This window comes from Vipera ursinii (genome assembly GCF_947247035.1).
Source record: "Vipera ursinii genome assembly, chromosome: 9".
NCBI lineage: Eukaryota > Metazoa > Chordata > Lepidosauria > Squamata > Viperidae > Vipera > Vipera ursinii.
Genome location: NC_139523.1, coordinates 11,289,568 through 11,313,866, shown reverse-complemented (window position 1 = coordinate 11,313,866; position 24,299 = coordinate 11,289,568). Strand labels below are relative to the sequence as shown.

The 24,299-nt window shown below is 41.2% G+C and overlaps 2 protein-coding genes across 9 annotated transcripts in view; one reads left to right on the top strand and one right to left on the bottom strand.

Moving 5' to 3' along the window:
- Positions 1-5,021, top strand: part of LOC310644597 (membrane progestin receptor alpha-like) — a 37,934-nt gene extending 32,913 nt beyond the window's left edge. Inside the window, exon 4 of the mRNA XM_083369768.1 lies at positions 2,460-5,021. Within this exon, the coding sequence (XP_083225894.1) occupies positions 2,460-3,397 (938 nt within the window). The 3' untranslated portion in view covers positions 3,398-5,021. The remainder of the gene's footprint in view (positions 1-2,459) is intronic.
- On the bottom strand, positions 865-22,807 carry MTFR1L (mitochondrial fission regulator 1 like). Of its 8 annotated transcripts, XM_083369810.1 has the most exons (10): positions 22,614-22,785; positions 21,524-21,605; positions 19,776-19,890; positions 19,074-19,171; positions 14,859-14,963; positions 11,365-11,474; positions 10,259-10,470; positions 7,716-8,031; positions 5,434-5,518; positions 865-1,897 (listed from the first exon to the last, which is right to left on the bottom strand). In XM_083369810.1, the coding sequence occupies exons 4-10, from the start codon at positions 19,086-19,088 to the stop codon at positions 1,859-1,861; spliced, it is 882 nt and encodes a 293-aa protein (XP_083225936.1). In that variant the 5' UTR covers positions 19,089-19,171; positions 19,776-19,890; positions 21,524-21,605; positions 22,614-22,785; the 3' UTR covers positions 865-1,858. The 8 variants fall into 8 exon arrangements, with proteins under 8 accessions (XP_083225936.1, XP_083225940.1, XP_083225941.1 ...); XM_083369814.1 differs by lacking the exon at positions 21,524-21,605 and having other exon boundaries at positions 5,393-5,518; positions 22,614-22,807; XM_083369815.1 differs by lacking the exon at positions 21,524-21,605 and having other exon boundaries at positions 865-1,900; positions 22,614-22,807.
- Between the last annotated feature and the right edge of the window lie 1,492 nt (positions 22,808-24,299).

The window sequence follows — 24,299 nt, the reverse complement described above, 5'->3', positions numbered from 1 at the left end:
TTTTATTCTGTCCTTCCTTTTGCATCCTTTAATTATTCTATTCCACCATTTCTTTGATATTAGTGTAGCTTTTGTCCCGTGGCGAGTTGTCCTGTGTCACGTGAATGGTGAATTGTCATAGACCCTGCCAGAGGTGTCTGCAGTGCCTCAACTTGGAAATGTTGCCGGTTATATGGGGGGGGAGCTGAATTGGCATGGAGGATTCTTGGTCTGTTACCCAAGTACCAGGCGGATGGTGATGCAGGCTAAGCTTTGGTGACGCTTGGAAGCTGTTGGCCACGTTTACACATTGGGGCCACATTTTGGAGTTTAAAGGTGGCAATTGAAACAGAATCTTTGTCTTTGCAGGAAATTATATTCCCAGCCTTAACTCCTGAAAATTTCAACCATATCCATTTACTATCATGTAATGGTTTCCTATGGCAATAGAACAAATTCAAAAGCTGCACAGCACCCAACCATCCCACTCCTCTAGCTCCCCATTACTTGAGAAGTGTTGCGGTTTGCTTCTGAGAAGTGGAGAGAGGTGGGGAGGCTTATGAACTAGTTCTCCAAATACCATATAAGGCAGGGGTTCCCAACCGGGGGTGCGAGATGATATTCCAAAGGGTGCAAAATTTTTCAAAATTATGTTTATGCATAATTTGTTGCCATTATTTCAAACTTTTGTAAGGGGTGTGACAATATATCAGAAGTGTTCTAGGGTAGGGCTTTTCAACCAGTGGTACGGGTACCACCTGTGGTACATTGGCACCTGGCAGGTGGTACACGACCATCCTGCCTGAGCAAGAGACAGCTGCAGGGCTGTCAGGGCTCAATGGAAGCGCCAGGATCCAGCTGGAGCTCGGCACTGATCCTGGCGCTTCTGCTGAGCCCAGAAGAAGCGCCGATCAGCTGGAATGTTGCAGCATCTCCAGGGTCTTGTGATTTACATTCAGATGCTTGGCAACTGATTCATATTTATGACGGTCACAGTGTCCCAGGGTCATGTTTAAGTGACCAAAACCTGCTGCAACCACTCAGTCGACGGGAAGGATAAAAACCAAACACCCCCCATGACACCCCCGCTGCCAATCCTCAACAGAAATGCTCACAACAATGGAAACCTCGGACAGTAGGAAGCACGCCGCCAGGTGGGCAGGCAGGTGTCTTGCTCGGTTGTGGCTTGGGGGCACTTTTTTCAGTGCCATTGTAACTTTGAACAGTCACTAAGCGAACTGTTGTAAGTCGAGGACTACCTGTACTTCACTTTTTTCTTTTTTTCTTTTGGTCATCAAGTTTTTGACACCTTGCTAGGCGACTGGTGGTACTCGGATGTTGCCATATCCTAAAAGTGGTACAGTTGGTGAAAAGGTTGAAAAGCCCTGTTCTAGGGGTGCCAAGTATAGACAAGGTTGGGAGCCGCTGATATTAGGGTTGCAAAAAGCCCCACCAGTAGATGGCAGCAAAAAAGATAAAGGTAAACCTTTTAGTGCCATCTAGTGGTCATCTTTTTCATCCCAGATTTTTAGCAGCTACAGTCACTGCACATTTTCAAGGCTACATAGTATAGTAAGTTCAAATAAGTTGCACATACATTTGCAGGGCTTTGTATAAGAGGATTTATTATTTGCTACTTCCATTGCACTCTTCACTGCAAAGACATACAAAACTCACAATGTCATCCCAAAAACTTTGTCTCTCCACTGCATTAATACTACTAAAAGGTGTGGAAGATATGTAACAACTCCTGTTTCACTACTACTTCTTCATCACTTCAAAAACTAGGGAAAAGGTAATTGAGGAAAGCAGCAACTTTTGAAGGTTTTTTTTCTTCAAGTCTTTTCTTTAGGTAACAGTTCTTGGTTGGTTGTTTCTTTCAATTCCACGGAGGAGCAAGAGAGGGAATAATTGAGACCTACTAAGAAAGACAGGTTGATCATTCAGGCACAGCACTAGTTAGAACAAGAGCCTGATCAGTATTTGTATTATCTGTTTTGCTGGTTAGCCAGACAGGTTTTTGCAACAACAAACATATCCCCAAAACTTTTCTTTTAAACACGGAGGCTAAGGCACACTTTTTTCCTGAATTAAATGATTCTCCCCTCCTAGACAAGCTTCAGATCACCAACGGTCCTGCCTAAGTCCACGTCTTGGCAAAGCTGCTGAAAGCCACAGTAAATCAAACAGGGAGACAGGATCTCCTCCCAGGGCAGGGAATCTGACTAATAGGGAGAACATCTGATCTCTTATATTCAGGCAGACTCTTGGGAGATGGAGCATGAACCTCTCCTAAGAATAGGATTTTGGATTTATAGCATTTTTTTTTTTTTTTTGGATTTATAGCATTTTCCCCCCTCAGTCACGTATCTGGCTCCTGAAGTAAAAGGGCTGCACCTGCCACTTCCCTAGGACTGCTAAGCTATATAAAGGCTGCGTGTTTGACCTCTGGCTGACTCGGATTCCATTGTTTTTGGCAGGGGAAAAGAACACGGACCAAAACAAACAGTTGGGGACCTCTGGATCAAACAGCGTTGTCTATCTAGAAGACTCTGAACCGCTTAGAGGGAAAAGGACTACCGCCCCGGCATCTGTCCTTCCGCCATCAGGCCTGCAAGATGGCCGAACACAACCTGCAAAGCCAACAAACGCCTCCCGTCTTTTCCTTGGCAATTCTCTCCCTGCTCGAGCCCAGAGCCACCCCGGCACCCTCGGAGTTGCTCGGGAGGAAGACCCCCTAACAGATGGGGGGCCCTTTCTAACTACAGATCTCATTCAGCACCTGGGAGTAAAGGGGGGCCTCGAGCAGCAGCTGGTCCCCGTGTCCCCTCTGAAGGAGAAAAATGGCGGCTGGCAAATTGAAGAGAGACCCGCTTTGTTCTCTCGGAGAAGCCCAAGTTTTAAAATAATCCCAAACCGAAGAATGACTGCAGGGAAAAGGCGCAGACCCCTTTTTTCCTCCTGGGCGGGCGCTACTTTTGTGGACGACTCTGACTCTGAAAATAGGAATCCTGAATCGGAAGGAAACCTGCCGGGAGCAGCGCGTTTGAGGGATTTCAACCAAACCGCATCTGGGTTCTGTAGAAAGTATTCGGACGCTGCTAACTATGAGAACAGCTCCCTCGCTTCAACGCAGTGGCTGTTCACGCAGGACTCAGAGGGCTACAGAGTAATTTCGCACCGCTGTGGCGAGGAAAGCGAGCGGTCCTCACCAAAGGAGCTCCTGTGGTGCAAAAGGACCCCTGTAAGAAGCTCCTTTGATAATAACAGCTGCTTTAGAGATGGTTGGGCTGGAGACAGTAGCCCCTCCGGGTCTCTGGGCAGGAGCCCTTCTCCTCTGGCAGAACGTAGTGAAAAGTCATGTTATGACTTGCTATTCACAGAGGATTCAGAAGGCAATAAAGTCATTAAACACTAAACCGTAATTGCTCTGTGAGATAAACCGGCTCAGTGCCTCCTTACAAAACAAACCTGGCTTAAAGGGCCCCTTTTTGTATACTGCCTGTGGCTGTGTGTCACACACCTAGCCTCTTTTGTTCAACCTGCTTTCTTCGATGTGAGCTAATAAAAGAAACGGAGGAATGCAAGCTTAATCCTGGTGTCCTAGAAAGACATCAGGCTGCTCTAGAACTGTTCCAGGAGATCAGAGTCGACTAGCTTTCGATTCAGGTAGCTTAAAGTTTGGCTTAGATGGGTTTAAACTAGACCCATCAGCCACAGCACCGTTAAAAAGTTGGTATTGCTGACCAGTGCTTGCTGCCTCAAAATGGAGGGGGGGAGGTGCCTTTAACAAAAAAATAGCAGACCTGCCTGGTTGCGCAGCTAGTGCACCTGATCCATGCAACTTCCACAAGATCCAGCCTGCAAAGATGGGTCTACTTTGTGCCTTTTAGGCGACGTTTAAGACTAGAACACCAGTTTGTATGTTTACAAAGAACTCCAACCGATGAGTCTGCACAGAACTCACAGTTGTTCTGCCCCAATGAACACCTGATGCTCTCCAAAGGCTTTGGATTTGAATGCCAATCAGCCTGAACCTCAGGCTAATGGCAAGTGCTTTTGGGAACTGCAACCCCAGATGACTGGAAAGTACCAGGTTGTCTACGTCTGGCTTTACAGTATCTTTAAATAGCTTGATAGAGTATTAATATTAAGAGTGGGTAAAGTGGAAGCTTGTTTTGTGCGCCATGGGAAAAAAGTGATATAAATTCCCTGAGGGTTGAAGTTAGTGATTTAAACCAAAATGGTTCCCCTACATAACAGTGGCAGCATCAGAAACAATCAGGCTACAATTGCTGCTGACAAAGGATCAGCCAGTGCTCAAAAGGCTTTTAAAATATACTGCAAAAACTTTTCCACACTTTTGCAAATTGCCAGGAGGTGCTGAAAGGTTAGTGTTAGTGGTAATAATTTTAAACATGCAGACAAGCACTAGAAAAGATCTTCCAATTGCTTTAAAAATGCCGTGGCCTGATGCGGCAAAAGAGTCCAAGGAGTTATTTTGCAAATTCTTGTGGGGAGGGCAACTGAGGGCTTCCTTTAGGCTTCTTGGTTTCTGCCAGCACAAAAGACCAAGCCATCCTTGAATTGTGCTGACCATCCCCAGTGCTAAAGTATCTTATCAAATTCACATGTTATTTGGTGCCTTCTCACTACAAGCCTGACCATTTGTGTTAATTCCACCTGCTTGACCCTAAGCTTAAAGCAAAGAGCAAAGCATGCAGAAAGATAGGAATTTTAGTTTTCAAGAGTTGAATTGCAAGACTGGGTAGCAGCCTGAATTCAAAGGGGTAAAGATACTTCGGAGCGCACATAGGTGGGCTTCACACATGCGCCAGCAACTCCGTAGATGTATTTGCTTCAAGGAGGTGTTGACAGGTGGACTCTGAGTGTACTTTCAAATTTGCACTGCTGCACAGCTTTAGTATATCAGCAGCAAACAGATTTTAAATTCAATGCTTAGATTTAGACACTTGGTTACATCTTTAGTCAACTATATATCTGTTGTTTGAAGAACGTTGGTTGTGAAGAGAGGCTGCATAAAATAACTGTTCGGAAATCTACCTTCACAAAACAAATCTTGGGACTCAAAGCAGTATTCACAGGCTTCAGATCTGTAGCAAGACCATGAAAAGATTTTTTTTAATGAAAATCATCACTGTCAGCCACTGGCAATTCCCACTTTAAAAGAATCTGTACTCACTGCTTCAGTTCAGAATGTGGAAAAGGTTTACCTTCAAAAAAAAAGTTATATCGTTTGGCTGTGTGGAAAAAAACCCCAGCAAAATGTCAGTTTCTCTCACTTAGTGTGTTCCTTTTGCACAAAAGCACACAGGAAGCCTAACCCCTAAAGGATATTTAATGTTCAAGGAAGGCAACCACTGTAGAGAAAAGTTTTAAGAAGCATACTAACATAAGAAGTGAATATAACTCTCAGTTCTTTTTCATATTTACATCTTCATCTTTCAAAGCAAATTTCCTTCTTAAAACTTCTGCTATAAGAATCGCAGGATCCTCTTCTTTCAGTATACTTCTGTTCCTAAAAGCAAGATAGAGGATGAAGGATGTTACATAAGAGTATGGGCAACTTTTCATAAGCTGCAGTAGTTCCTGAATTATTTACCAACATTCTAAAATAAGCTGGCAGCTTTTTCATCAAACTATTTTATTACCAGAGTGGTTTATTTTTTTCCAAGATCATAGCTAAGGTGATACAATCTACAAAATGCTTCTCAACACTGGCAGCTTTAAGACCTGTGGATTTCAGCTCCCAGAATTCCACAGGCAGCTTTCCCTTCCCTACTTTCTTGCCTGCAACAGTCTTTCCTTCTTTTCATTGTCCAGCAGAGACTTCTCTTCCCATATCATCCCAGTGGAACATGAATGTGGGAAGGGGCTCCTGGAAAGTGCTGTTCAGAGCAAGGTGCCAATGATGTAGACTGGCCAACCAAGCCCAACTAACTGACTCAGACTGAGGCAAGCCCCTAAGCTCCCAAAATGGAATATTTATGGTCAAAGGCCACAAAAAATTGTTGTTAGTTGCAAAGTCGTGTCCGACCCATCACGACCCCATGGACAACGTTCCTCCAGGCCTTTGCCTTTTGGTACTGTCCATGGGGTTTTCATGGCAAAGATACTGGAGTGGGTTGCCATTTCCTTCTCCTGTGGATCACATTTTGTCAGAACTCTCTGTTATGACCTGTCCGTCTTGGGTGGCCCTGCACGGCATAGCTCATAACTTCATTGAGTTACGCAAGCCCCTTCGCCATGACAAGGCAGTAATCCATAAAGGGGTCACAAAAAATACATTGCCCTAAAATCCAAAACCACAAAATAATACGGTGAAACCTGCATTAAGCAACCATATTGTTCAGATTACTTTAAAGCCCATGGATTTCAACTCCCAGGAAATCAATTTCACTACTTAAAGACTGACATGGGGGTTTGGAATTAAGCATATTTAAATGTGAGCTCTCTTATTTATAATGTGTTTCTCACATCTGTTCCAGCTCTAGTTTTCAAGCTGTTTTCCCCTGATACTGAGGTAATTCTGTTTACCGGTTTAATTAACTTGAGGTAAGAACAAGAATCCCAATGGATGAGCACATTAAAAGGTGCCAGGAGAATTTAAAATACAATTGATGTTAAGCTCTAATATTATGGAAAAGCATCCAAAGAAGTCCACCCTTCCTTCAGTTCTGTTTTGCTCCATACATTACAGATAGTCCTCGACTTACCACCATAATGGAGCCAATTTTCAGCAAAAATGTTGTAAAATCTGGTCACATGATTGTGGGATTCTGCAAACAGCTGTAAATGTGGGCCAGCACTTAAAGTGCATCTGATTGCAGGTGTGTGTGTGTGTGGTGCATCAGAACTTTGGAATTGGGTTGTAAGTACCTTTTGGGGGATGTATCAGAACTTCGAATGATGCTAACTGGACAGTTGTAAATCAAGGACTATCTATGGGCCATTTTGAAAGATCAGAAGTTGAGATTAAGGAAACCCACTCTAAACCCAAGAAGAGAAAAAGTAAGGAAGTAACTGTGAGAAACTTTTTCTAGGCATGCGCACATAACAGTTTAAAACCAAAACATAGCTGGACATAGCTGGATTCACTATGGTTACATGATAAGATAATAACACAGGTGCAGAGCAGAAAGAGATGTACAATTAGAAATGAGCGAAGCTGGCAAAACTAAAAAAACATGCAGTGACATTATGATATTCAACCAAATGTTCCTTTTAATCTGGTAGGTCCCTCTCCTTCCTAATGTCATCATCAACAGGAGACACGTCCACACTCCTTCATTAAGTGGTCTGCCCTTAAATAATCTGACCTTCACTTGGATCACGCATAAGGGTGTCGTAACAATCAAGGTTGTGTTGAAGGGAAAAATTAACAGCCAGTTACTACATTAATGCCAACTTATCAGTATGCTAGGCCAAAGTGAAACTGATCAGCTGTTATGGTACATACTAAGCTGGTCCAATTTAACTCTGTTGGTGCAGTTCAGCACATTGGGCAACTCATTTGGTTAACTTGTGTGATGTGATGCATTTGTGCAGGCTTAGAAAATGGATTAATCTGACAGCCAGGTTCAGGTGCTGTGTGGATGCAGCCATACTATGATCTGGATTAGCTACTGTTTTGGAATTCACATGCAATTCACTGCTTGGACTAATATATGCCTCCAAAATATTAGACGGGTACAAATTCAAAGAAAAGGACTTACGAGTCTTTGTTCTGTTTCATTCTATGAATGTCTTTCAGAATGCCCATCATATCTGCAAAACTACTGGCCTTTGAGAGAGACACCGTGTCATCGTCGTCGTCGGAATCCTTTGGGTCGGCTTTGCAACATTCAGAAGCTGCAGAGCAAAGCATGGAAACAGATGGAAGTTCGGGACTGTCTAAGTCAGCCTCCTCTTCTGTGATGTCACTAATGACAAAAGAAGTTGTAGACTGGAATGAGGGTCCAAAGCAGGGCAAAGGAGAAGACACGTTTGAACTTCCTGGAGATAATAACTCTGGTGTTAATGAAGAGGAAGCTGAAAAAAAGAACAATATAAGGAGACATGAACTGGCTGCCATATCAGGGCCTTTTTCTTGCAAAGCAATAGCACTTAGACTTACATACTGCTTCATAGTGCTTTATGGCCCTCTCTAAGTGGGTTAGAGTCAGCATATGGCCTCCAACAATCGACCTCAAAAGGATGGGAGGCTGAATCAACCTTGAGCTGGTCAAAATCGAACTCTTGACAGTCAGCAGTGAATTAGCTTGCGATACTGCATTCTAACCACTGCGCCACCACAGCCCTTGCATAGCTTCTCTTGCAGCAGAACCTATGCTAACCACTTGCCTTGGTTGATATTTCTTCACCAACAGCATTATATCTCCTGCTTTCCTCAACAGCCCCCAATAATGCAACAGAAGGGTTACAGACCCTTTCCACCCCATGCTTTCCTATTATATCGAGCAACTCTTAAGCAGAAATGCTTTCAATATCTACAGTATTCCTCCACTTGCGACCAGAGATCGGTCCACAATTTTGGACCAGGCACCACATGACCTGCTTTTATTTTACACCTGTTTTTATGATGATCATTAAAACGATATTGTGATCGTTTAAGCCGGGGTAGGCAACCTTGGCTCTTTTATGACTCGTGGACTTCAACTCCCAGAATTCCTGAGCCAGTACGGCTCAGCTTGGAAACCTCGCCCTTTCTCCTCAGCATGGCTGGTTCAGGAATTCTGAGAGTTGAAGTCCACGAGTCATAAAAGAGCCAAGGTTGCCTACCTCTGGTTTAAGCGAACCATGTGATTGTGTGAAGCTATTTTATCCAGTGGGCATTTTTTTTTGCTGGAAAATGGCAATGTCACACAATGCGATCATGTGACCATGCAGCACTGCAATTGGTCATAATTGCAAGCTGGTTATCAAGTGCCCAAAATGTGATCGTGCAGCCGTGGAGATGGTGCAGCGATCCTAGCTTTAAGGATGGGTTATAAGAAAACCATTTTTCGAGTCCATCATAACTTCGAACAGTCATTATGTGACAGATCGTATGTAGAGCGTGTTTCTCAACCTCAGCAAATTTAAGATGTGTGGAATTCTGGGAGTCGAAGTTCATGGGTCTTAAAGGTTGTGGAGACTGAAGAACCCTAATCCAGAGTCTATGGTTCCAGTCTTACAAGGTCAACAGAAGAACCTAGTTATCAGCCCCAGGTAGGCAGAGACGTGAAACACCACACTAAAGAGGGTTTTCCCCCCCCAAGTAAAAACCAGGACTACCTGCTTTGCATGCCAGAAGCAGTTTCTACTCATAGGTTGTTTTAACAGCCTCTACACAAGAACAAGAAAATTATTTTATAATAATTTTTGGAACCAGAAAAACCTGCCTTTCAGCCTAGAAAGGCAACACTTGCAGGCCACACAGGATTCAGGAGCAAGCTCTCAAAACTCTTTTGCTTGGTAGGCTGTTTGTAGTGACCGCATTACAGCTGCTTTAAACATACTAGTTGTTTCTCCATTCTTTCACCTTTTCTGCTTTCAAGTGGATAAGCAAGTTGTAAGTTAAGTCCCAGGTAAGAGGGCAGTGATATGATTAGCTAACAGGGTTTAATAGCTCCAGTATGGATTTTGACCTCAGAGGCAGCTAAGTTGGCACAGACACTAAACAGACTGGCAAGAGAGGAACCCAGCATTGTCTCTGTTGTGCCAACCCACTCACGTGCCTGCACGGGGTCTCTCATCACCAGCAGCCAACTAGATAATTTTAAAATCGCAGGGCTGCTGTAATTATTCCAGGCCCAGATCACAGCGTCTCCAAAGAGGAGAGAAACTATAAAAGAGTGTCAACTTTAAAATACACTACAATAGTTTATAAATTATAAAAGGTTAATCCCACTGAGTTTAATCTCTAAATTAGTGGCAGACAGTAAATTGGTTCTTAAGTTACAAGAGGATACAGAGGTAAAACAGGCTTGTTGAACACGGAAATGTCGCAGATACTAAACACATGACCCCAGGATGGTGCATCCGTTGTAAATAGCATGCAGGTTGCCAAAGGCCTGAATTTCAATAACATGACTGGGGATGCTGCAATGTTCGTAAGTGCAAGGACTGGACATAAGTCACTTTTTCATTGACTTTGCAACTTCAAAGTCACCAAATGAGCGGTTGTAAATCAAGGACTATCTGTAAAGTGTAGACGTTTTGGCTCGCTTTTATTTCTTAGTATGAGGCTTTCAGTACTGAGTTGCTGGACATTTACCTGGATCTCCAGCAACAATTTTAGCGATCTGACTCCGCAGGTGACTCAATTCTTCCTGGAGTTCTGTGGTCCGACTCAAGGCAGGTAAACATGGTTTCTTCAGAGCCAACAATTTTTCTTCTTGCTTTCTCAAATTTGGGACCGAAGCATTCCGCTGAATAACAAAGAATGGAGTAGGTTTCCATCTGTGCTTCAGTGGACGTGTGTCTGTCCTAGAAGTCAAGAACCCAACATTCAGTGAAACTGACCTTAATCAACAAGAAACAGCTAGCCTGAACTGAAGAGCTGTGCAATGCAAAGGGCATTTGCTTCACAGAGCCTCTAAATCTGTGATGGTGAAGCTATGACACACGTATCAAAGGTGACACACCACGAGATGGGTGACACACTAGCATTAACCCGCTCCCAACAACTATTCTCAAAAGCACACGCCGTTCTTGAATGAGGCCGCAGACAGGACATGAGAATACGGTGTGCTCTTGTATAGCCTCTGGGGTCTTTGGAAGTGGCATGAGTACAGGGCATGCTTTTACACAGTTTTCAGAGGTAGCAAAGGCTGCCAAAGAGCCTTCTCCAAAGTTGCTTTGAGAATGAAGGCCTATCAACAGAAAGAGAACATCTCCTGAAGGTAAGGGGTAGGTGGCAGATCACATGGAGCGCTGGCTGGGCTCGGGGCGTTTGATGTGCTGAGCACAAAATTTTTGCCATCACTGCTTTAGAGGCACACAAAGCACCTGCTGGGAATGCCTTAAAGCAATGTCTTTTCCTGGCTTCTGCAGCTGCTGGGCGATTCTGGAATAAGATGCATTTGTTGAAGATTCTCCCAAGAGGTCATCCATATGCAAGGCAGCCAGTCACTCGGAATCAACTCCTGACCTCAGAATATGGACCGCTGGACAGTCATGATGAAAGCACATAGTCACCCCTGATCCTGCCCAAGATCCTCTCTTGTCTAATTAGCAGACCACAAAGGAGAAGCTATCCAACAATAATTACAAAAGCACAAGTCTAGGACAAGAAGACATTAGGAAGAAACATAAACTGACCCTGTCTTAATTCCTGCACTGGGAAAGTTCAAAAGAGTAGAAAAAGGCGTAGGGACCTACCTGACTCTGGCGTATGTTTCTTCATCATCGGAGGCGATCCAGGCAACATCTGCCAGAGTGGGAACAGGGGGGGTGTCATTGAAATAGAAATCAGAAATGTCTGGTAGTGGCTAGAGGAGAGAAGACAGCAACCTCATTACCTAGCTCAGCACCATTTTTTTTAGCACTGTTCTTTGGAAGGTCTTCGCTTTATAAATAATTCCTGCTTCATCTTTGGGCCCAGGGTGGCTTAGAATTCTAGAAATTACGTCTGCCAAATTAAACAAGGGTACAGAAAACCTACATTATTGTTATCTGGTGAATCTAGAAAAGCAGCATAATCTGAAACAGGGACATCCTTACCTCTCAATCAGGCATTCTCTTGTCCTGGATTCCAGCTGGTCATGCCTTTGGTAGATATTGTTAAGCTAGGGGATCTTGCTGGCTACCTTATAGGAGTTGTAGCTGAAAACATCGGTAGAGGGCACACCACATTTGCACACCCAGGCAATAAGATGATATACGCTGACGCCGCTCAACTGTCACTCACTGCCTGCTTTTTCTAAGTAATCACAAATCTTGGCCAACGTTGATTGAGAATGATCATATTTTGACTGACTCTTGAAGATCGGGGGAGAGGGTGGCTTGTTCTGTTTGCTTTATTTGTCTTTGTGACTATAATAAATTCCTTGTTCTTTTGCAAAACTCCCTTGAGAAGGCACTAGCTCTCCTGTTTCAACTGTCAGCAGGATGGCGGTGACTTTGCTCTTAAGAGAAAATCACGTGTGGACAATTTCTGTAGGATGGCAAGTAAATGAAGGTCATTTAGAGAAAGCAGCTAATCTGGTGGATTTATGGTATTTAATTTTGGTCATCCTGTCCTCGAGTCTAAAGAAGAGCTAGACTCCGAAGGACATGTCTGCCACTGGTTTATATATTTACAACTGAAAGATTTAAATTAGAGAAAAAGAACTATTGGTTTGACTCTGTTAAAAATGAACTGGAAATCCTACTGTGTGGTAGTGATGAACTGCGGGCAAGGAACTTTGGATACAATGTAAAGTTTGAACAATGGGAGAACATGTGGACGCAAGGTTTAAAATTTACATTAAATTGCAATTTAAAAGAAAATTGTTGTAAAATAACAATCGATAACCAAGTAAGTTATCAAGAATGTACAGTATAATGGTATTTCAAATGAACGTTGGAAATGCAAATGTAAAGAAGGGACTTTTTATCATTTATGGTGGACAGGGGATAAAACAAAGATTTATCGGAGTAGGATGCATATTCTAATACAGAAGATTCTCAAAGTGAATATAAAGATAAAATGAAAAATGTTATTGGGTTTAATGGAAAAAGACTTGGAAAACAAAATTTGGAACTTTAATGTTATGTATGTCGATGGCCAGCAAGATTAGTTTATGCACAAAAATGGAGGGACCCCTTAACTCCCAGAGTGGATGAATGGTTGCAAAAGTTGATGGGAGTTAGCAGAGATGGCTACATTGACTGCTTTGATAAAAGAAAACAACACAAGTACTTTTGTTTCAACTTGGAAACCACTTCTAGACTTTGTGCTTGGGGTGGGGGGGGAAATGAAACTTCGATTTTGGGTTTTACTGATTAGATCTGTTATAGAAATGGCTAGTTTATACTATTATGTAAAAGTAAAAAGTTGAGGTTTGATGCTACTTCTTATTCTACTGCAGCAAAGGGAGTTGGAAATTAATGCCTTTTCTTCCTCCCCCTTCCTCTCTACACTTTTCCCTTTTCCCTCGTTTTTCCTATTATTTATTTTTTATTTATTTATTTATTTATTTAAATTCCATTTATATCCCGCCCTTCTCCGAAGACTCAGGGCGGCTTACAAGCTTAGCAATAGCCTTCATTCTATGTATATGCCTGCTTATTAGGGCTTTCACACACACACCCAAGCGGCATTATTACAAAGTCAGCTTAATTGCCCCCAACAATCTGGGTCCTCATTTTACCTACCTGGGAAGGATGGAAGGCTGAGTCAACCTTGAGCCTGGTGGGATGCGAACCTGCACTAATTGCAGGCAGCTGGTGTTACTTAAGGAGGCATTAGCCCACTGCTCCACCAAGGCTTTTGTATTTTATATTATAAACTAACAAAAAGGACTGATGGAAAAGAAGGCTGCTAATTTGCAAAAACACGCTGAAAAGATGCACTTAGTTCTTTTGAGGTTGGAAACAATCGTGACATTAATAGACTTGAGCCCAGAGCATTCAATCTTTGCATGAGGTGCTTGCACACTATTCAACAAAACCTCCTAGCATGTGTATTTTGCAAGAAGCTAGAAAAGCCACCCCATAGTGACCCATGACCTCTGAAGTCTACAGTGATGCGAATGATAAGAAAGAGGTAAGATAATTATTTTTGCGAAAGTTTCATTCCAGCTGGAGAAGCAACTCTTATGCAAGTATTGTGTACATAAATGAATCCTGGAACCACAACAGATTGATAACAACAGTGAATGTTCTATAAATATATTTGTCTTCACAAGCAACCCTTGAAGGCACTGTTCTTTACTCCCATGAAATGTTTTAATGATCACATGAAATCTATTCAGATTGTTAAATCTCACACAATTTCTTCTTTCTCAATCCTGTGATCTCATGAAATATGAGAATACTGAAATCTTGGAATACTAAAATCTCAGAAGATTCCAGGCTTAAAAACAGCATTTAATTTGGAAGGTCAGTGGATGCCATCTAAAGTGTGACAGATAGCAGCTAATTTGTAAAAAAAACATACTGAAAAGATGCACTGTTCTTTTGAGATTGGAAACAATCTCAAAAGCAGGTTTTGGCCTCCTTCCATAGAATAATATACACCAATATTAAAGCCTTGGTGATGATTACTAATGGATCATTTTGTTTAGAATGCTGGGATGGGAGGGGTGCCTTCTGGTTTTGTGTAATTTACATTCTAACATCAAAGTAACCCTTTAAGATTTCTTAACTGATGTTTATTGTTACCTAATACATTTGATACTAAAGCCACTATCCTATTTTTACAATCCTATTTGTACTAATCTGGGACCAGGTTCTCCAGAATGCATGTAAGATTAGGTTGTGAATGACATTGTACAAATATTGTCACATCAAATACCAAACATTGTTCTACAGTCAATAAAGAGAGATTTTTGGCAAGTAGCTGCATTTCTTCTAAAGTCCTATAGAATCTGAAAGCTATATGATAAACAGAGTTAGGACTTCCAAAAATTTGCAAACATATTAGTAAATATTAAACAACCTTTTATCAATTAAAAACATCTCAAAGGTGTTTTTTCCCCAAAAGGCAACTGGACTTTCTTAGTGTTTTCTGCCTTGAAACCATTTTGAAAGCTTCTTGGATGAGAAGCAAAATGTTTTCAGAGAAAATGCCAAGAAAATCCAGTTGCTTTTTTGAAAAAAAAAAAAAAAAACCACTTTGGGACAACCATGACCAGGAAGATTGATACACAATCACAAATACACAACTTTACCTGGAAGGAAGCTCTGGGACATGGTTTTAAAGGAAGGCTTGTTCCAATTCTTCTCACAAAACTGCGAGATGAACCATAGGATTTGTTCTGCCAAATTGGTATTGTCTGAGGACCAATATAATATTAAATGAAATTATTCAACTAGTAGATAAGTAGTAGTTGTGAAAACTGTCTCCCCAGTTTCATGCAAGACATTAAATATACATTTAGAGGTTTGCTGGGCACTTGCAGCTAACTTTACTATCTTCACAAAATAATGGAAGAAGTAACCAGGTTTGGATAAACCCCTCAATGGAACTTAAGTGACTCATTGCATTGCTCTTGTTTGCTCAAAAAAGCTCACAGCGTCTTTCCTGCTGCTTATATGTTAATGTATTGGGATATTAATGGCCAATGTGCAAAATGAACTTTCCGACTGCTACAAAACTTGCATCCTAAATCTGTCTTGCCATTGTAAAGTTGTATAGTAGTCTATTCTTTCACAACAACACTGTGATGACTCTGTCTGCAGATCGCAGCAAGCCACTGCAACCCTGATGAGTTCAATTGTCATTTATCAAATCAACTGAAGGTTTAACACAGTAAAGCCGGTGGTGAGTTGGTCATCCACTTTTTAGTTTAGCTGGTTCTACAAACACAAAGTGAGTTATTTCAGTCAGAAAAATATGAAGGAAACCATTCAAAATAAAAATGTTTTAAAGACAATTTTATTACTATTATCAAGAAACGTCATGGAATGCATTTTGATCCATAATATAATTGTACCAGCTGGTCTGGGATAATTCTCTTTAAAGGGGATTTACCTTTATAATATACTAAGGAATTTGTAAACATCTGGCTTTATAAATACAGACAGTGCATCCTGGGACTTTAGCTACATGTCATTTTGTGCCTGATCATTTTAAACAGTTATTCTGCAACTGTTTATTGGTCTCTAAAGAGTTGGAAACGACTAGCACGCATGTGCGGGGGAACCTTTACGTTACCTTTAAAGGCTGCAGAACTTTTCTTTAAAAATGAGACACCACATTTCATTTTCAGAAACATTAGTATGTAGATTGTAATATAGCAAACAGACTAATTAATGGTGGAATAGAGACAATGTGGAAATTGGAAGGCCTCCCCACAATTCTATAACTGCCCTTGAATTACAAAAGGAACAAGTGATATTTCTTTATCCTAATGCTTTGCGACGATATAAATTGCTAAGATAAAGCAGGAAAATGTAAGTATTGTCGAAACAAAAAACAATTATAATGTGATAGGATGCTGTCATAACATGTTAAAAATAATTTATTATGGCAAGTGACTCAAGAAGAGAACTCTGCCTCCATCTTAGAAAATTTAATAGTTTCTGTAATTGGCATTTTGGCAATCTTTTTCAACACTCGGCCTGGGTGTGCCACTGGGGATCCTGTACAAGAGTACAATCAGAATACATTAAAAAAAAACTAAAGATAACTCATGTAATTATTATAATGGGACAATCGTGTTTTGGAAATCTCACTTGAGAATGATGATAATTAAAGTTTACTATGGTCATAAACCAGCATAATAAAAAGAAATAAACTTCTCAATTGAGCATATGTATGTACACTATAAAACATAAAACACTGAAAGATAAAAGTGAAGTGAGCCAAAATTCTCAGTGGTGTGGGAGGAGGGCCTGTGAATTTGGGACATTTTTGCCATCTTCTATGGTCAAAGCAATAAACAAGCTGAACTGATGGAATATGGGGAATAGCAGGGGCTGAATAATTTCTCTCCAAATGTCAATGGCAACAGCACAGAATTTAGCTGTTTTCAGAGATTTCTGTGTACATTTCTGTCAGCTGGAAGAAACAACACATTTCCTTGTTTGACCTGCAAGAACAATTTAGCAGCAGTGTGTGTGTGTGTGTGTGTGTGTGTGTGAGAGAGAGAGAGAGAGAGAGAGAGAATAGGTCTGAATGCCAACCTGTGTGAAAAGGGCAGGACAACACATGTGGCTATCTCAAGGTCACTCTGATCTTGACCCGGGATGCCTAGTCTCCTGTCCTGCAACACTGATGGCAAGATTTATTTATTTAATTTAATTTATTAATTTAATTTATTAATATTTCTATACCGCCCTTCTCCCGAAGGACTCAGGGCGGTGTACAGGGCAAGAATAAAACACAAAGCTACAAAAATTAAAAAGTAATTAAATACATGCCCATAAAAAACAATAAATACATTAATAAAACCCCAATAAAATGATAATAAAAAACCCCACCAATCCCCCCTCAGGCCAGGCCGGCTTGTTCGAACAGGTATGTTTTCAGATCGTGGCAAAAGGAGCGAAGATCGGGCGCCATCCAGAGCTCAACCGGTAACTGGTTCCATAGCTCCGGGGCGCCCACAGAGAAAGATCTGCCCCTGGGGGCCACCAATCTACATTCTCTGACCGGTGGCACCCTGAGGAGTCCCTCTCTGTGGGAACGCACAGGGCGGAGGGAAGTTGACGCCGGCAGCAGGTGTTCCCTAAGGTACTCCGGACCCCTGCCATGTAGGGCTTTAAACACCATAACTAGTACCTTGAATTTATTTATTTATTTATTTATTTAATTTATTATTTATTTATTTAATTAAATTTTTATACCGCCCTTCTCCCGAAGGACTCAGGGCGGTGAACAGGGCATATCTTAAAACTACAAAAGTACAAAAGTTAAAAAAGGAATTAAATTATTGCCCACAATAAAAACAATAAATATATATATATAAATATTAAAACCCTAAGTAATTCCCCATCTAAATCTAAACAGGTTATCTAAACAGATACTAAATCTCAACAGGTTGAGAAAAGGCTCAACCTGCTAGGTAGTTGTCTGGGATCAAGGACCTTTGGCCTCGCCCCGATCATAAAGGAGAAGGAGGGGAGAAGTCCAGTCATTTGAAGACTGGAGAGCAGAACATGTTGTCTCAGTTCCAAACTGTTCCCACCTTGCCCAACGTAATCAGATTCTGGATTGACAGAAAGCATCTTCTATAGTTTAATTTGTTTTTTTTTCCAATTTAGCTGTAGTTACCTAATAGCCTTAAGGAGGCGAGAAATCCTTATATAAAGAACAATTTGGAGCAGAATCTAAAACATTCAAGGCATGGGAGCAGTTAGCCCAATAAAAGAGGTAGCTGTACTCAAAATAAAATTTGGATGGAGAGGCTTCAAGGGTGCCTCATAAGAAGCCATCTGTGAATGTTGCTCAGTCTCTCCAGCTCTGGCATGCTAAGGGCACAATGATTAAACAGGCGCACAGAGCAAATAGATCATCAAACAAAATTATCTCAAGATTTCCCAGTTGAGACACAAATGTCCAGGCACATATTATCATACTTCGGACACAAAATGTAAAGACCTGGCTCTCTGGAGAAGTTTATGATGCTGGGAAAGATGGAAGAAAAGAGGGGAATGATCAACAGCAAAATAGATGAATTCAAATGCCATAGTGATGGACTCGCCACTGGAAGACCTAAAGGGTCAGTATAGGGGCAGATTATCCTGGAGAAAATATACTGAGGTAGTCACTATGAGTCTACACTGATCTGATGGCATATAATCAATCAATCAATCAAATAAATCAAGTTATAAAACAGGGGACTGCCTTGACAATAGGAGAGGCAGCAAGATTGCACAACTTTTGCCCTCTTGTACTTGTATGCAGTGGTGGGATTCAGCCGGTTCACACCAGTTCGGCAGAACCGGTAGCTTAATTTTTGGTTGCCCAGGCCCAGAATGGACTTCCGGAAGTGGCATCCACACAGAGAACCAGTTGTTCACATATTTGAATCCCACCATTGCTTGTGTGAATATATTTTTGTCTAGTTCCTGAAAATCATCTATGGCAGGCTTGAAGCTTCAGGCCTCAGCTTCATGATGCTAATCATGCACTGAACACCAAAACAAGGTTCCATGTATCTTTAATTTTCAAAATAATGATTTGGAGATTAAATTTCACCCACTAGAGGACGACATTCTCTAAAGCAATATACCTGGAAGAATAGGCTAATTTGTCTTTTAAGAGTTGCTTATCTTACGGTGTTTGGGTGTTCTTTTCATTGTAATGTTGTATTTATTTTTACTTTTTACCACCCACAGTTGTCTAAAGGTGGATGGGCTTATACATTTTTAACAGTATAAATAAAATAAATAAGAAATCCATAACAGTGTATTCTCAAAATAAACAATCAGGTACTTACTGATTCAGCTTCCATCTCTGTCCATAAAAGTATAGATAAGTCACAGGGGAAAAATTGAAGTCCCAAGAATTATACATAAACCGAACAGTATTTCATCCCTAAAGAAAATTATTGACTTGTTACAAACACAGATTATTTACTTGGATGAATGCAGATTTCACAGTTGTTTCAGGTAATTATTTAAAGAAGATAAGCAAGGCCTGAGAGGCCTTTAGTGATGCTGCTGAAACAGCTGATAGTCTGCCAAACACAAATGGCAGTTTCTTGTTCTCTTAAAAAGAAATTCCTCATAGACTCTTATGCAGCCTCTCAATTACACACGTTCCCTTGATAATTTGATTCACTGCTCAATTACATAACTATTAGGATAACATTCAAGTAGTAAGACAAGTCCCTCGGTTGACAAAGGCTATGCCACTCTTCAGCCCGGAAAGAGGGCAGCTATTTTATTACTGAAATAAAAGACAAAAATTAGAGTAAAATCCTTAGATTAGCAATTTCTTCATGCCTTTTGCCCCTTTTACCTGTCATCTTTCACTGGAGAAAATATACTGTCATTATTACATACCAATTGAAGTGAACGAGAATATTACCTTGTAGTTACAATTAATATTTAATCTTTTATGCTAATTAATGACTGCAATAAAGTTACTTCATTTGGGGGGGGGGGTTTCCTCTGCCCTCCCTAAATATGGAACTCACCGGATAATCTGAAGGAGAGCTCAGCTTTTCCTCATAATGGAAGATCTGTGGCGTGAGATCCCATGCACCAAAGGTATTACAGAACAGATTGGTGATTATTCCTATAATGATTATTCTGTTGAATAACAACATAAACCACTTTATTTAAAGAATATGAAAATGAACAAATGCTGTTTGTGGGAAATAAAATGCATAAGTATTAATTCTGTTCTATAAAAAACAAGTTATACTTTCATTTCCCTCTTTAGCCACCTGACTTTGTGATGCAATTATATGGTTCCTAAAACCAACCAGATAAGACAGATAACCCCATTTGTAACATGGACCTTTAGACTGACCAAGTTTCACTAGATGTTGACTACTTAGTTTGGCTTTGAAAACACAGTCAGTCCCTGATTTGGCTCATAAGAATGAAAAAAAAAAGAAACAGATATCAAGTGTTAGCAATTTTTGTATAATAGTTCACAAGGGGAAAAAGCAAAATAAGACAAAAAGAAATAAACACAAGGTTTAACTGAAAGAAATAAACATGTTTAACTACAACATTAAGCTAGCCATCTAAATAAGATTTCCTATTCTGTTCAGAGGCAATTAACAGTCTCTGTTAATCATGGCAAACTTTACAAAAAATTAATCAGTAATTATCTGATATGTCCTAATATAGAGTCAATTCTCCAATCTACACAAAACCAGGTTCCAGAGTTTGAAATGTGCCATTCCTGGTATCACCTTCAGCCACCCCAGGATAACTCACTGATAGCAAAAGTTTCTTGACAAGTCATTTAGACAGAGACATATACAGAGTTAGTGCTTATCTATCCTCAGTTCATGTGTCATGCATAATGCAGATATGCTGAAAGTGGAGCTCTTTGGCATTTGTTTTGGCCAGCTTGGAGTAAGAGGAAAATCAAAGAGAGATCAACTGCAACAATACACACCAGAAATTAAAACCTAATGCTTAAGACAACTCAGTAGCTGATTTAGTTGGGGGAAAAAATTAAGGTGTTTGTTTTGCCCAGCTTGCACTGTTAATATAAGGCCAAAGTATCTTTCTGGAGACGCATGGAATGGACAATACCATTTTTTACAGAAATCAATATTGATCCAACTATATCCTATCAGCTTCTCTAAAAATCAAGGGGAAAAAATAATCTTTTTCAAAATCCACAGACAAAATTTATGACGCTTAATGCAAAGACACATTCTCTGCAGCAGGAATGGGCAAAATGCATTATTAACAAATGCATAGCTAAGAAGAAGAAAAAAGAAGACATTTAATGAAATAATTAGTTCCACCACTGTAAAGAGGCCTAAATGCTTCGGTCTCGTGGAGGTGGCATTATGCTGTACACCTCATCACTACTGTTACTGTTCTCCTTATACAGACCATAACTATTCTGATTATATAACTTAATTGTATATAAAAAGCCCTCTACTTTTATTTCATGTAAGGGAGAGGATCCCAGGCCAGCAAGGGAGGCACGGTGAGATTCAGGAAGGGTACATGGGGTGCATGGGGAGGGTCCATGAGCGGTGGGAGAGTCATGGCGAGGCTTGGGAAGGGTACAATGGCTAGCGCAAGTGCAGAGTAGTAAGGGAAGGGTGTGCAGGTGAGGGGGAAAAAACCCAGAAAAAAGCCAATTCTCTCAAGTTTTAAATGTTCTGAAAACAAAAGCAAAAAGCTGGTTCAAGCACCAGTATTTCCATCTAAGGGGAAAAGAAACACTGTATCATCATAGTACACTTACTCTGAAAAAGACAACAATGAATTCTATTGAAGCTCTCCCAAGTAAATTATTGTGGAGTCAGCAGCTTGCGCTCTATGGGAAACTGTCAAAAAGAGAGATGAAGAACTGTAGAAAAGCTTTATCCTTACAAAGCTAACAACTTAATATCAATTTCTACTTTCTACAAACATCACTCCACACATACCCCACCGAACAATCCTTTTTCTGGTCTCCTATATACTACTACTTCACTAGATAGCAAAATGAAAAATGCTTTTGAGGAAAAACTCATTTCTTATTATTGCACCACAGCCTCAATTCTAAATACCTTCAAAGCATAATCTACCTAACGTAATGAGCTTTAAAAGCTTGAATAAAAGTTAAAAAATACCCATATAAAGATTTTTAATGTCAAGAAGCAGGGCACATTCTATATGTCCTTAATTAGGCAGTATGGTTTTTTTTTAAAAAAAAAAAATAGGAGATAGGAACGCCAAAGGAGAGAAAATTATTTTTAACAAATAAAAAGCTAAACTAAAAAGTTTCTTCCAGGGCTACCTCGAAGGGATGCTAAATTTAAGAAGCTCTGCCCCTCATAGGCATCTAATTAATTTAGGGTTTGGGTGGGGTGTGGAATTGGAGGGAAGGGAGGAGAGGCAATATTTTAAAAATAATGACAATAAAGGAGAACTTTGTGGCAAACCTGCAGACGGGAATTAATAAGCCTTCCCGGACTAACGGGAAGGGGGTCTTCAAACTTGGCCCTTTTATGACTTGTGGACTTCAACTCCCAGAATTCCTGGGCCAGACATTATAATCCTCACTAGCTGGAGCTAGATGGGAGGGGCGGCCCCAGCCTGGTTGATTTTGCTGCGGGGAGTGAAGCCGGCATCCCCTCCGGAAGCGGGGGAGGGGAAGCAGGAGAGCACTCTGCACCAGCTCAGGAGTCCTTTCTTCTGATTTCGTACTTAGTAGGAAGGTTTGGGCCTACGAGGCTGATAAAGTAAGAGGGGGGACTAAGAAAGTCCCCTTAGTTTTTTCTCCCCCCCACTGCCCACAAGCCGCCCCTCCCCCTTTCACACGTTCCCCTGACACGGTTCTGGGTCCCCACCAGCGCCGCGTCCGTGGAGGCGATGGTCCCGTCAGGCCGAGCCGAGTCCCCCGCCGCTCAGCGAAGACGACCCGGACGCGGAAAGCGCTGTCGACGACCCCCAAGCGCGAAGGCCGCTGCCCGACGCTCCCGCGTTGCCCTTCCGCTCGGCAACCGCGGCCCCCCCCAACGTCGCCCCGCTCCCCTCCTAGCGCATGCGCAAGGAAGGTCGCCCGTGATGCCCACCATTCCCGCCCCGCCCCCTGGGTGACGTCAGAAGGCATCCCCGGGGGCGCGTGGATGCTCGAGGCAACGCGGGTTGGAATAATAAAGCCCTGAAAGCATGTTTTTTTTAAATAAAATAAAATAAAATAAAATAAAACACGGTTTTGGGAATAAGCAGCGATTATCAGGGCTTGCTGAACGCATCCAACGGGATCAGGTAACTCAATGTGCCAAACTTGGATATTTCTTTATATATATATATATATATATAAAGTTTTATTATTTTCTTTTTAACAGAGTTCAGTAGTAATCATTCAACAAAACGTGTTGTCTGAGTATCTTATTCACTAATACAAATTACATTCCTAATCCCTAAATCTTTTCTCTAGTCTAGCCATTTATAAAATAGGTGGAACAATCAGTGGAACCACCTGCCTCCAGAAGCTGTGAATGCTCCAACACTGGAAGTCTTTAAGAAAAGACTGGACAGCCATTTGTCTGAAATGGTAGAGGGTTCCCTGTCTGAGCAGGGGGTTGGACTAGATGACCTCCAAGGTCCCTTCCAACTTTATTATTATTATTATTAGGTCCCAAGTTTGAAAATATTCTGTTTCTTCATTTTCTTTCAACCTTAAAGTAAGTCTGTCCATTTCTGCACAGTGTAGTATTTTTTTAATGATTTCTTCTTCTGGTGGTGTTTCTTCGTTCTTCCAGTATTGTGCAAATATAATTCTTGCCGCTGTTATCACATGTAAACTCAAGTATGTACTTTGCTTATCAAGTTTTTCTGGCATTATACAAGCTTGGATATTTCTGGGATTTTGGGAGTGGGGAGGGTGTTGCTTGGTTCAGCATGTTGCACGGAACCACGTAGTGTTTCAGCGGGTTGGCCCAATCCGGTTTAGAGTCACAAACTATGGTTCATAAACCAACCTAAAATATGACTTGGCATGTTTGAATTCAATCCAGGCACCTAAAAAAAGAGTAAAGCATGAATGCTTCCTCCAGAATACTGATTTCAAAGAAGTTAATACTTAGGGAAGCTTGGAAGTGCAGCGTAGCTTATATGAGAAACAAGATGTTCCTGCATTATTCTAAATCAGAGGTGCCTCCGCCCCCTCCTAATCATCCCTACGAATGATGGTACACAAGCTTCCCCAGAATGTAAAAAATGTTGATCTTGTGACTTGTATACTGACATCCAACATCTGGACACAAATATGAAGGGCCAGAATTGGATTTTTCATCATCGCGATTTATAATGGATGCCCACAAGTGGGATGTCTCAAATCGGACGAATATTCCTGAAAAGTTGCTGTTCAGGAAAGAGTTGCCTGAGGAAGTTAACAACTACTCGTTCAACTTGCCCCACCCAGAAGTTATAGTACTACCTTAGGCTGTTTCTCAAAAAATCTCCTTAATTGCTTAGTTACTTTCAGTGCTGCAAATCACTTTGAATTTCAAAACTGAATTGATATTATG

Excerpts from the sequence above, each read along its gene's own strand:
- MTFR1L (XM_083369809.1), bottom strand. Across the intron at positions 10,471-11,364 it reads GAAACATACGCCAGAGTCAG|GACAGACACACGTCCACTGA; the intron begins GTAGGTCCCTAC and ends CTTGACTTCTAG. Across the intron at positions 1,898-5,433 it reads TTGCTTTGAAAGATGAAGAT|GTCTCAATTATTCCCTCTCT; the intron begins GTAAATATGAAA and ends CTTTCTTAGTAG.